Source organism: Astatotilapia calliptera, chromosome 23 (genome assembly GCF_964374335.1).
Source record: "Astatotilapia calliptera chromosome 23, fAstCal68.1, whole genome shotgun sequence".
Lineage (NCBI taxonomy): Eukaryota > Metazoa > Chordata > Actinopteri > Cichliformes > Cichlidae > Astatotilapia > Astatotilapia calliptera.
Genome location: NC_137443.1, coordinates 31,334,880 through 31,346,970, shown reverse-complemented (window position 1 = coordinate 31,346,970; position 12,091 = coordinate 31,334,880). Strand labels below are relative to the sequence as shown.

Genomic DNA, 12,091 nt, shown 5'->3' with positions numbered 1-12,091 from the left:
AACACTCTGTGCGCAGACAGCAAGTGATCTCCAACTTAATCAACACATACACAGATTTTTATAGCATCAGGGTTTGATTTACTGACGCCCCTTCATACGTCACCGACAGGATATATACATACGTCAAATCAAAACCACAATGACCTTTAACATAGTTTAAAAGAGCGTTGCCGTTGTTTTCATAGCCGGTACATCCTGTTACTGCCGGATGCTCGCTTGTCATCTTAACACCTCAACAGCAGTTCGGCGACAAACTGCTTTTTGCAACCCCAGCAAAACATCATTAAACTTTCCCCCATAAATGAATCTAACTAAAAGTGTGTGTATGTCTGCGTCTGTGTGCTAACCACAATTGCACCCTGTTTCACCTCGCGACTAGCTCCTGACCTCTAACCAGACAGAGAGACAGGAACCACTCTCGTATATGTAATAATCGAACTGAAACTATGGATATGTCATCTACTTAAATAAATGTTTTAATCAAGAACCTCTACTAAAGCTTAATACAAGAATATAAAAGTATAACAGAATCTTTTAAATAACCTAGCAATTAAAATAGCCTCGTCTAGCCTGCTCCTCAGAATAACTGTCTGCTTTCACTTCTGCAAACTCTGCAACTTCCTGTCAGCCTGCAACTCAGTCTTTCTGAAAGAGACACACACTTAAACCTCTAAATGCAATATCCATGCTGCAGCTTATATTTTTAATGCAATGGTACTGTTGATAATTATTTAACAATAGCAGTAAAATAATTTCCCTGCTCCACAAGAGTCAATTGTAAAGAGACTTCCACATTTGTTTTGTGATGGGGATAGAATTAATGTCTGTGAAGGTTCTCAGTCATCCAGGTCACTGTAGTCCAAGGAGCTTGGAAAGAAAAGCGTCTGGACTTCTTTAAGTTGTTTGAAGACATTTCACCTCTCATCAGAGAAACTTCTTCAGTTCTAGGGTCAAATGGTGGAGAGTCCCAGAGTTAAACCCCATGGGAGTAACCCCCTGAGAGGGACAATGGACCCCCTAGGGCAGCGGTCCCCAACCCCCGGGCCTCGGACCGGTACCAGTCCGTGAGTCGTTTGGTACCAGGCCGCGAGAGTTGAGGCTCAGGTGTGAAATGTCTGGTTTTCAGGGTTTTTATCTGTTTTCAGCGTTATTTTGTTATCGTTTTTATCGTTAACTCGGTTTTCCTGGGTCTTTTCACGTGTGTTATGAATAAATCTTATTTTTTTCGGTACCGGTACTAGTTTTATTTTGTTGTATTTATCCGCGACACCTTAAAGGCCGGTCCGTGAAAATATTGTCGGGCATAAACCGGTCCGTGGCGCAAAAAAGGTTGGGGACCGCTGCCCTAGGGGGTCTTTTCTTTCCAAGATAGAATTAATGAAATTCTACTGGTTTCAGGTCTTCCAAAACTGAATAAGCTTGCAAGTAGAAAGACAGTTGCAACTCTGAATTCAAGATAAGGGCACTATTTTTCACAGGGAGGAAATGCTGTCTTTTTATTTGAAAGAACTGCACACATATAACGAGAGACAGTCAGAATTTATTATTTGAAAAAAATATGGCACATATAACAAATTTAAATGTAATCAAATACACTATCAATTGAAATTACACCTTATGCACTGCTACAGTTTAATTTTAGATTTAGAGTTATATTTAATCTGTGTGGAATGAACGAGTTGTTGCAAATACAAATTTAGAAATTCCTTTTAGAACCTTATAAAAAACTTTGACACTCTCATTTCTTCTGACAAAGCTTTTGCTGTGGAGACATCAAAGTTAGATCTGTACAAAGCCTGCAAGCCCAAACTTAGCATTAGCATTGCAGTAATCAATTTTCAAACACAAACAGCAAAAGCAAAAGATGAAATTTAAACAACCTGCTTTCATAAGCATTACACCTTTATCATGGCATTTCCAATGGTTGAAAAAAAATCCAGTTTCTAGAGTCAGGAATCTTCGAGTATCTATAGATATCTGAGCCACCTGAGTGAGGTCTGACTGCACTGGACACCACCCCAAATGCCTTTCCATCTTCACACACCAATGGACCACCAGAGTCTCCCTGAAAGTATATACACACCCGATGCTTAAAGTGAATAGTGAAGTTATTACCATAAAGTTTGATTGTCCACATGATATTTAAAGAAATGTATGTACCTCAGCTGGACCTGTGTCTCCCTGAGAGCAGTAGAAGTTTTCCATAGTACATTCTTTATTGTCAATCAGTGTAACACTGGTTTCCATGAGTGTGGGAGACATATATGTACCATTTTTGTCTGTTCGCCCCCAGCCAGAGAGTATACAAGATTTTGGCAAAGTACCATTATCACGACTTGCCAGGGGAATAGGTTTCACATTTTTGTTGAAGTTTGCCTTGGTGCTCAACTTAAGGAAAAAAACAGATTGTTAGGATGCCTGGGTCGTCGACCCAGGGTTTTTTGAGTTTATGATATTATTTATACTGTCTAGTTTTTGGTTTCTTTGAGTTCTATCTTATGGCTTAGGTCTCTGTCTTCTTTAGTTGCTCGGTCTCCCCTATCACCTGCATCCCCTTGTCTAGTTCGCGTCTATGTGTATCTTAAGTTCCTATATCCCCGTGTTCAGTCAGTGTTTGTGTCTGCCCTGTTCCCATGTCTCTGTTCCCTTTGTAGTGCCTGCTTATGAGCCTGTGTCTTTGTTCAGTCTGTGTTATGCGTTTCCTGTTTTACTTTGAAGGTCTGTGTCTTATCTCAGTGTGTTCACTTTACGCTTCTTTGGTCTCGTCAGTTCTGATTTGTCCCAGCTGTGTTTCCCTCCTGTTACCCATTCCCTGATTGCTCCCTCTGTGTATTTAAGCCCAGTGTTTCGCTGTGTCTGTGTCACGATCTACTGTTTTCGTAGCTGTGTGTTCTGTCATTTCTCTAGTTTAAGTTTGTTTTGAGTTTTTTCAGTTATGTTATATTTTGAGTATTAAATTAAAGCCTTTTTTGAGTTCACGTCTGTCTCCGGAGTCTGCACCTTGGGTCCTATTCCTGCCTGCACACAGCCTTACCTAACACAGATATCAAAATAAGATTTTTTTTACAGCATTTTGTAATACAAATGAATGAAGTAAATTTAAAAAAGATATTGTAATAAAAGAAAAATGCAAATGGGAACAAATATATTTTCTGTGTGATGACATTCTTACCTTTAGAAGCATTACATCATTCACAAAGGAAATTGGGTTGAACTGTTCATGTGGAAATGTTTCTTCCACAGATATGCGTTGTGTTTCTTTACTTGAACGAACATTGTGAAGTCCGACTACGACTATGTAAGACCTGAAATGGTAAAAAACAATTGAATAGCCACAATTGCTGATATCGTGGTACATATAGATACATTTATTTACAAATTTACAAATGTTTTTGCGTGAGCCTTAATTTTATTATGGATAAGAATTTATGTCAGGGTCTCCATGAACTAGTTTTTGGCCTCATAATTAAATACATTTATGAAACTCACTTGGCGTGACAGTGGGCAGCAGTCATCACAAAATCCTCATTCAGGAGGAAGCCACCGCAGTACTTTTTTTGACCATCTGACATGTTCCTCTCCAAAAGCACCATGTATGGCCTGCTATGTGGCACAGCCTCATGGCCTCCAGTGATCTTCCCCAAGTAAACTGGGAGACAAAAAGAAAAATACTCAGTTAAATAGATCCATCATCATGCATTGTCTGTCAAATGCTATAAAATGCAAGCCACACAAAAAGAAAAAAACACCTACCTTGTTCTTCAAGAGTCAGCACAAGCACGAGTAAGGCCAGGAAGTGGACAGACATGGTGAGGTCACAATTCTACTGAGTTTCTAAAGAGCAGTGGCATCAGTCACAGTCAGTTTCTGTCTTTAAATGCTTCTTCATATCAGTTAGAGCAGGAAGTTGTTTTTTTGAGTAGTTTGCACAAGCAAATGATTTAGCTTTAAACCAGAAATGTTCAAAACCTCCAGAAAGCTGTATTTTCAGAAGTCAACAAATGAATTTTTATACAAAGTGTAATTTTATAACTAAGTAGTGTATTTGTCATATTCTATGTAAACTGTGTTTTGCATAGTTAGTTTATAAAGTGTTCGTATCTTTACAGCAGGAAACTATGACTGTGGTAAAAATGTGTGGCCACAGATATAAAACAGAGAGAGACGAGATTCTTAAGTAGTAATTTCTCACTATATTTTACAGATTTTGCAAAAGTCATGACTTTTAATCAGTAAGTTATTCCTCTACCTGTTCACTTTTTATGCAAAAAAAGAAATTCTCATATCAGTAAAGAGAGGTCATTTGGAAAAACTGGACTGAATATTATTTATTGAGATGATCGTCAGCAGGGTTGCAAATGTGTGTAGTATTCTGATGTCCTCTTTGGGTTACCTTCTTACATTTTCATCTTTTGCACTAGGAGTTGAAAGTGGAGAGGACAACACGGGTGCTGCACCACGAGCTGGGGATTAAAGTTTGAGGTTTTCACGTCATCACCACAGGAAGCAACTGTGTGAAGATTGTGGACTAAACTGTTGCAACTTCCATTCACTTTAGATAACTTCACTATCTCATCTAAAAAGTAGACCTGCATTCGAGTTCGACAGCTAGGCAGCTAATATGCATATTCAATACCACCTTTATTTATAAAGCACTTTAAAATAAACCAGGGTTCACAAAGTGCTGTACGTATAAAAATAGAATAAACAGAAAATAAAATCAAACGTGGTAAAAAAAAAAATTGAAAATAGAAAAATAGAGTCAACTTCTCAAAATGTGCCAAAGGCTTTACTAAATAAATATGTTTTAAGAAGAGTCTTAAACTCAGAAAGAGAAGAAGTCTGCCTAATCTGTAAGGGCAGATCATTCCACAACTTTGAAGCAGCTACAGGGAAAGCACAGTCACCTCTAAATTTATGCTTGGTTTTTGGCAACTTAAGGAGCTGCTTGGTGGCAGATCTAAGGGAGCAGGTAAACATGGCTGTACTAGCTAAGAAAATACAACCACTTTGGTGATACTGCCATGGAAAAACTCCCTTTTAACAGGATGAAACCTGTGGCAGAACCAGGCTCAGGGAGGGCCCGACCGTTTGGGGGTGATGAGAGGATGACAAGACAAAGACACACTATTGAAGAGAGCCAGAGATTAACTAATAATTAGATGCAAAGAGGTGTGTACACACAGTGAGTGAAAAAATAATGTTGAGTGAAGAAGAAACACTCAGTGCATCACCGGTCACATCCCAAGCAGCCTAATGTGTGCAAATACATTGTTTTTTAAAAAGATTTCTATGCAACTTTTGAATTTAGGATATGAACTAGTTAAATGGTTATCATAATTTATTCTATACCAAAACTAAAACTCAAAATACAGTGTGATACAGATAATACGATATGGTTTTAATATTTTTAATACAAATGCCTTTTGTTATGTGTTCCATACCATATTAGGCCTGATTTAAGCCTTATATTTAAGCATTATATCAGGCCTAAAATATGTGTAGTTTGGATCATTACTGTTACAGGTGATGCATAACTGCTGACCAACAAAAGGGTTATTCTGTCCTAACATTAGCAATTTAATAATTTAGACAACTTTTGTCTTGTTGGTTTATAATATTTTAATAAATTTCCTATACGGTTGTCTGTGTGAATTAAAAAACAAAACATCACGTTCAGTGTTGCTTTTCCTGACTTACAAAGTATTCAAAGACACTTCAGTTCTACTACACAAAAAAATTAATCTAATGGAATTATTTTAATTTACTTTAACCAACTCTGGAGTGGTAATACATTACTTTATTTGATACCTGAATGTATTTAATGACAAGATGATGTTAGTTTTTATTGGAAATGACACCATATGCTCTCAGTGTCACTTGTCCACTTTGTCAGTTACTTATAAAATAACATTATTGGTCTTGCAGAGTCAATTAGTTTTAAAACCCATAAATGAAAAAGCCTTTATAACTCTGAATTTAAGAAATGAGTGGTGAGACTTTCTGTAATGTAATAGTACCTGTTTTACACAAGGAGGCAGTGTTGTCATTTTATTTGAATTAATTCAATTTAAAAAAAAAAAAAAAGATTACACCACACACACCGAGAGAATGCCAGAATTTAATGTTTAATGGTATTTGAAAAAAAAATTAGATTTCAAGTCATAATTAAACTGTGTGCAAATATAACTTTTTGGAAATGCAAATATAACTTTTTCCCCCCTTTTTTCCCTTGCAGTTATATTATAAATAAACTCTATTCTATCTAAATCCCCCCAAAGCCAATAAAACCATACTCACATTAGCATTGCAATGATCAGGTTTTGATCACAAACAGTGAAACCAAATTTTGTGGTTTAAACAACCTGCTTTCATAAGCATTACACCTTTATCATGGCATTTCCAATGGTTGAAAATATCCAGTTTCTAGAGTCAGGAATCTTCAAGTATCTATAGATATCTGAGCCACCTGAGTGTGGTGTGACTGCGGTGGACACCACCCCAAATGCCTTTCCATCTTCACACACCAATGGACCACCAGAGTCTCCCTGAAAGTATATACACACCCGATTCTTAAAGTAAATAGTGAAGTTATTACCATAAAGTTTGATTGTCCACATGATATTTAAAGAAATGTATGTACCTCAGCTGGACCTGTGTCTCCCTGAGAGCAGTAGAAGTTTTCTATAGTACATTCTTTATTGTCAATCAGTGTAACACTGGTTTCCATGAGTGTGGGAGACATATATGTACCATTTTTGTCTGTTCGCCCCCAGCCAGAGAGTATACAATATTTTGGCAAAGTACCATTATCATGGCTCGCCAGAGGAATAGGTTTCACATTCTCATTGAAGTTTGCCTTGGTGCTCAACTTTAGAAAAGAGAAAGATATATACATGAAAATTAAAATATGGGATTTTTGTTATTTTCTTTCAGTCCAGATTAACTTAAAAATGCTCAATATAATTACATAATATGGTAAATATTTTTTTCATGAACAAAAAATGCTAACAGTAAATTAATATGTATTTTCTGTGTGATGATATTCTTACCTTCAAAGCATTACATCATTCACAAAAGAAGTTGCGTTAAAGTCTTTATGTGGAAATGCTTGTTCCACAGATATGCGTTGTATTTTACTGTTTGAGCTCACAATGTGAGCTCCTAGTACGACTTTGTAAGACCTGAAATAAAAAATTTAAAAATAAAACATGAAAATATTATTTCTGAATAAAATGATGACTGTTTCTTTCAGGGTATTTTATTCACAAAACCAACATTACTAATGACAGTTGTTGACATTATCATAGCCCACATAGCTATTATCTATTAATGTGTTTTGAAATTTTAATGCGTCTTCTTAGTTTTATTATGGATAAAAAGTTCTGTCAGAGACCCAGACTTTGGTGTCATCTCAGTTGATAGGTAAATACATTTGTTAAACTCACTTGGCGTGACAGTGGGCAGCAGTCATCACAAAATCCTCATTCAGGAGGAAGCCACCGCAGTACTTTTTTTTACCATCTGACATGTTCCTCTCCAAAAACACCATGTATGGCCTGCTATGTGGCACAGCCTCATGGCCTCCAGTGATCTTCCCCGAGTAAACTGGGAGACAAAAAGAAAAATACTCAGTTAAATAGATCCATCATCATGCATTGTCTGTCAAATGCAAGCCCTCGTGTCTGTAATAGTTCACATAAAAAAAAGAAATTATAAACAACACATACCTTGATCATCAAGAGTCATCACAAGGATGAGTATAGCCAGTATACAGTGGACAGACATGGTGAGGTGACAGTTCAGCTTAGTTACTGAAGAGCAGTGGCACAGATCATTCATAGTTTCTGTCTTTAAATACTTCCTTGTATCAGTGAGAGGAGGACGTATCTGAGTAATTTGCATATGCAAATAATGTGGGTTTGAACCACGCCGTTTAACATCTCAAGAACCTGAGAAAAGTTGCATTTTCATAAAAGAACAGATGAGCTTTTGTACAATGTGTGATTCAATAATTAATGTAGATATATTGTGTCATATTGTATGTCGTATGTCTTTATTTTGTAGCTTTTTTGTAGCTTTTTCAAGTCAAGACTATTATTAACTTTCTATTACAAATAATTTCGCTTGAGTTCTCATTTCCATAAACACAAATTCAAGAAAATCACCTCATAAGTACATATGTGACCACAGGTTAACTTGTAATTGAGTTAAATGGAGCTTGTATATGAATAACATCAGTGGTAATAATTTAGCCACGGATGCCTCTGTGGTAATACCCAAAGCAGAAGATCTCTATTCACATTGTATATTCAATGCTATGCCTATCTCAGAGGAGCCTCAGTTTCGGTCGCGCAACCTCAAAAGTAACATTATTCTGATGTTATCATGTCATAAGAAAGTGCATAAAAATAGGATTTGTTTGAAAGCGTGGTCCATGGAACTTGAACTGAAATGTGACCCTTGAGCTACCAGAAGAAGGAACAAGTCAGTAGCATAGCGTGCAAGAGGAAAGGAGATCAGCTAGCAGACGTATTTATGTAAGCCAGCACAGTGAAGAAAGATTTTTTTGTATTCCACACTTTGTAAGATAAATGTATGTGTTATATATGTAAAATGCAATTTGTGTGTCTATTTATAACATGTGGGTTTAACAGATACAGAAAATGCACTCAGTGCTTCAAGTAAAGGATTCAGTATCAAGCATCAGAATAAACTTCAGTAACAAACAGATTAAAGATTAGAAAAGATTAAAACAGCAATAATTATAACTACTTTCTTTTTCACAGTGTAGTCAAGCCTAAAAGTATGCAGCTTACTGACCACATTGTGTCTGTTACATCACTTCCTCAGTCTAGACTCAAGTATGTCTGTCTATCTTGGCCATAAATGTTATTGTCATTGTTTTGAATGATGCACAAAAAGGTTTTAATGTGTTGGACAAAAAGAGAAGATGTGGAAAGATGAGAAGGAAACGAGTGAACAAGTTTTGGGACGTGAGATCCTGGAGTCCAGGGCAGTAATGGGAATCACAGGAGGAGATGCGAAGAGGAACTTGCTTGGTAGAACAGGGCCTTTACCGTTAGCCCGTCACTTTTATGAGGACCACGGGGCTGAGAGGACTGGCTGGTTTAGTCATTGGACATAGCAGCAAGGAAAGAGGGAATGTAATAGCAACCATCAATCAAAGTGCAAATTACATGTTTATTAAGAAGAAAGGAAATAAAATGAACAGACAGGGAAACAGACATTGCTAGAACAGTCAAAATAGATCAAACTGTGGATTTATCTGAAATCGCATATGAGAACAGAAGTTTATGGCCTGAGACGCATACCAGTGTGACACTGACTCGACTCATTCATTCCATTAACTTTCTCATGTTTGTGCTTACATATTAATCTTTCTTTAGTTAAATTTAGACGCATGTTACACTTTATTACAAAAAAAAGTCTCTTTTCTTCAAGGTGGCTCCATCACCGTCACCTCACAGCAAGAAGTGTTGGCCTCACATTTATGTTTAGAGTTTGCACTAGCCTGTCTGACATCCACAGTCCAAAGAAATCATAACAACTGGGAACAAGAAGAGGGATGGACGGACGAATGGACAGCTTGAGATTTGTTCAGCGACATGCAAATGAAGCTGGTAGCTTGCTATCCAAATAAAGACAGCAGTTTTATAGTTTAATGAGAATATGTCTTAGCCAGTGAGGTGGAAAGGTGCCAAAAATAAGCACATTCCTGGTAAAACATGCACACTTGACTAAACTACTTGGAATTATGTGTCACTGGCCCTTAAACAAATAAGTCACAGGGCTTACAACATACTTTTGTGTGCAATATTTTGTGGATTTATTTATTTATTTATTTACTATTTTTACGTCTTATAAATTAAACCATGTGAATTCTGAATAACTTCCGTTGTTTCTTGTCATTAAAGAAGAACAACAAAAAAGCAAAGAAAAGATTTGAGTTTTGTGCTCTTAGGTTCTAGTTCTGGCTGCTTTGAAACGATAGACTACTAACGGTAGTGAGGGTTTAGAAAGTGTGTTTTCTCACGTCCACACCCTCACAGACAATAGATAAGCACAATGCAAAACAACACTTGAAGACAGCTTGACGTCTGTGTAGGTTCTTGAAGACGTTTTACCTCGCATCTGAGAGCCGGATGGCCTAGATGACAAAGAACCTACACAGCCCAGTCTAACAATGGAAAGGACACCCACAATTTGCTCAACTAATTTTGAACTACTAGATTGTTTTTGATATTTAATGGCACAGAGTGAGGCATCAGAAAAAGGACTGAAGTTTCATTACCATAACAGAAGAGTTTTAATCTCTATATTCGCACAGAAATTAGTTCTCTAACAGCCCATTTGACCTAGTCTACATTGCTAGTCATTTTGAAGTCTTTATGTTGACACTCATTTTTAATCTCAAACAACAGAACAAATGAGTCACATGTAGAAGTGGTTACTCTGCTTAAGATGCAATCTGTAGTGCAAGTTTCCTTTCTCATGATGAAGAGATAAGATATAGAACTGCATTTTCCTATTTGCTAATGCTAAACTGAAGAGGCCTTACTGCAAACTGCTAAATTACACAGGTCTTTGTAATTAATACAATTTTAGGATAATTATGTGAATTATGAAAATAAATATTAAATGTGTTTTAAATTTGATGCCTAGTGGTGGTCTACGTCAGGTTGTGGCATTGCAAAGAATCAGCTTGCTACGAAAGTCTTGTAAAGGTTTCTGATGAGAGCATCAGCTGTTGGTTTTGAGCCTGCATGAATGATTTTGAATGAAAGTCACATACTCATTTTAATGTGTTCTGAGCTTTTGCAGAGTTTTTGCAGATGGAAAACTAATGCTACACAAATAGACAGCTTGCGGGTAAGGCCTAGGGAGAATGTGAAAGAAGAGTGAGAATAAAAAGCATTCTCAGGTGCACATATAGTTTATATAAAGCATTTTTTTGTCCGAGTCAGACTGTGCTCACTTTGACTTTGACATGTTCTCTTTAAGTTAATTTTAACAAAAAATAGAAAAATCACAAAGAAGTAAAGTGATTTTTTCCAAAGGTGAATACACTTTTAGCTGATTGGCACACAAGTCACTGCAAGCCATTTCCCCCTTTTCTTAATGTAATTGCTTTAGTGCTGTTAGTCATAGAGAGAGCTACACAAACCATAATTCGTTCCCCGCAAGACTCATGTGCTTTCCATATGACAGCACATTAAAAAGGAAAGCCCTGAAAATGACTTTTGAGATAAGAGAAAGACTTAAGCATGTCAGTGCAGAATAAATATTTATATATAATGAGCACATATGATGGTACTGCAGTGAAACACAAGAAAATATGTTTTTCCTATCACACTACAATCTCAGTGGCAAGCTAAGGACTTTTATGTGCACAGCCTTTGAAATGAAATCATGTGTTTGTGTGTGTGCTGGACACATTAGATATAAATATATATATATAAGAAAGTTCACTTTCCCACCGCAGACTATCATTCTCTGATGCAAACTTTGGCTTGCATGTGTCATGTCATCTAACAGTCAGTCTTACCGCACTGACCAAAGCTTCGGGAGATATTAGATCCTATGATTCAGACATATGATCTTCTGCCAATTTACCTCGCTTCTGCTTGTTTAACAGCTCATAAAGAATGAGCTGTAATTCTCAGGCATCGGCTCCTGAGCACATTTGGTGCTTCTTTGCTCTATTGCTATAAGGCTATGCTTTGTTGGACTGTTTTTTGGGGGGTCTCAGTTACCCACAAGTAAGATCACACTTAGTTACTGTGGATGTAGAAGGACTAAAAGTACGCAGTGAAAGCATGTCGAGACAGAATATATGTAATTGTTGACTGATTACCTAAAAAACATGCGTGCACACAATCACAAACACACACACACACATACAGACACACAGGTGTCTCGTGCTAAAAGCGAGCCTCTATTCGAATAACACAGCCCACAAAAAAGAGTGAGCAAAGAGACGAAGCATTTAACTGAGCCTTGAACGCATAAATTATGTCAGCTCCATCGTGTTTTTCTGTTCTTCTTGGACCATTTCAATCTGAAAAAC

General features: G+C 36.9%; 2 protein-coding genes across 2 annotated transcripts; both read right to left on the bottom strand.

The window, feature by feature from the left end:
- Positions 1-1,506: 1,506 nt before the first annotated feature.
- On the bottom strand, positions 1,507-3,889 carry LOC145424490 (granzyme G-like). Its single transcript, XM_080297857.1, has 5 exons — positions 3,754-3,889; positions 3,490-3,649; positions 3,173-3,305; positions 2,161-2,388; positions 1,507-2,065 (listed from the first exon to the last, which is right to left on the bottom strand). Exons 1-5 carry the CDS (start codon positions 3,806-3,808, stop codon positions 1,907-1,909), a joined length of 735 nt encoding a protein of 244 aa, XP_080153983.1. The 5' UTR covers positions 3,809-3,889; the 3' UTR covers positions 1,507-1,906.
- Positions 3,890-6,115: 2,226 nt separating this feature from the next.
- Positions 6,116-7,859, bottom strand: LOC113016980 (granzyme G-like). The gene is made up of 5 exons (XM_080297859.1): positions 7,731-7,859; positions 7,449-7,608; positions 7,060-7,184; positions 6,644-6,879; positions 6,116-6,548 (listed from the first exon to the last, which is right to left on the bottom strand). The coding sequence occupies exons 1-5, from the start codon at positions 7,840-7,842 to the stop codon at positions 6,381-6,383; spliced, it is 801 nt and encodes a 266-aa protein (XP_080153985.1). The 5' UTR covers positions 7,843-7,859; the 3' UTR covers positions 6,116-6,380.
- Positions 7,860-12,091: the final 4,232 nt, after the last annotated feature.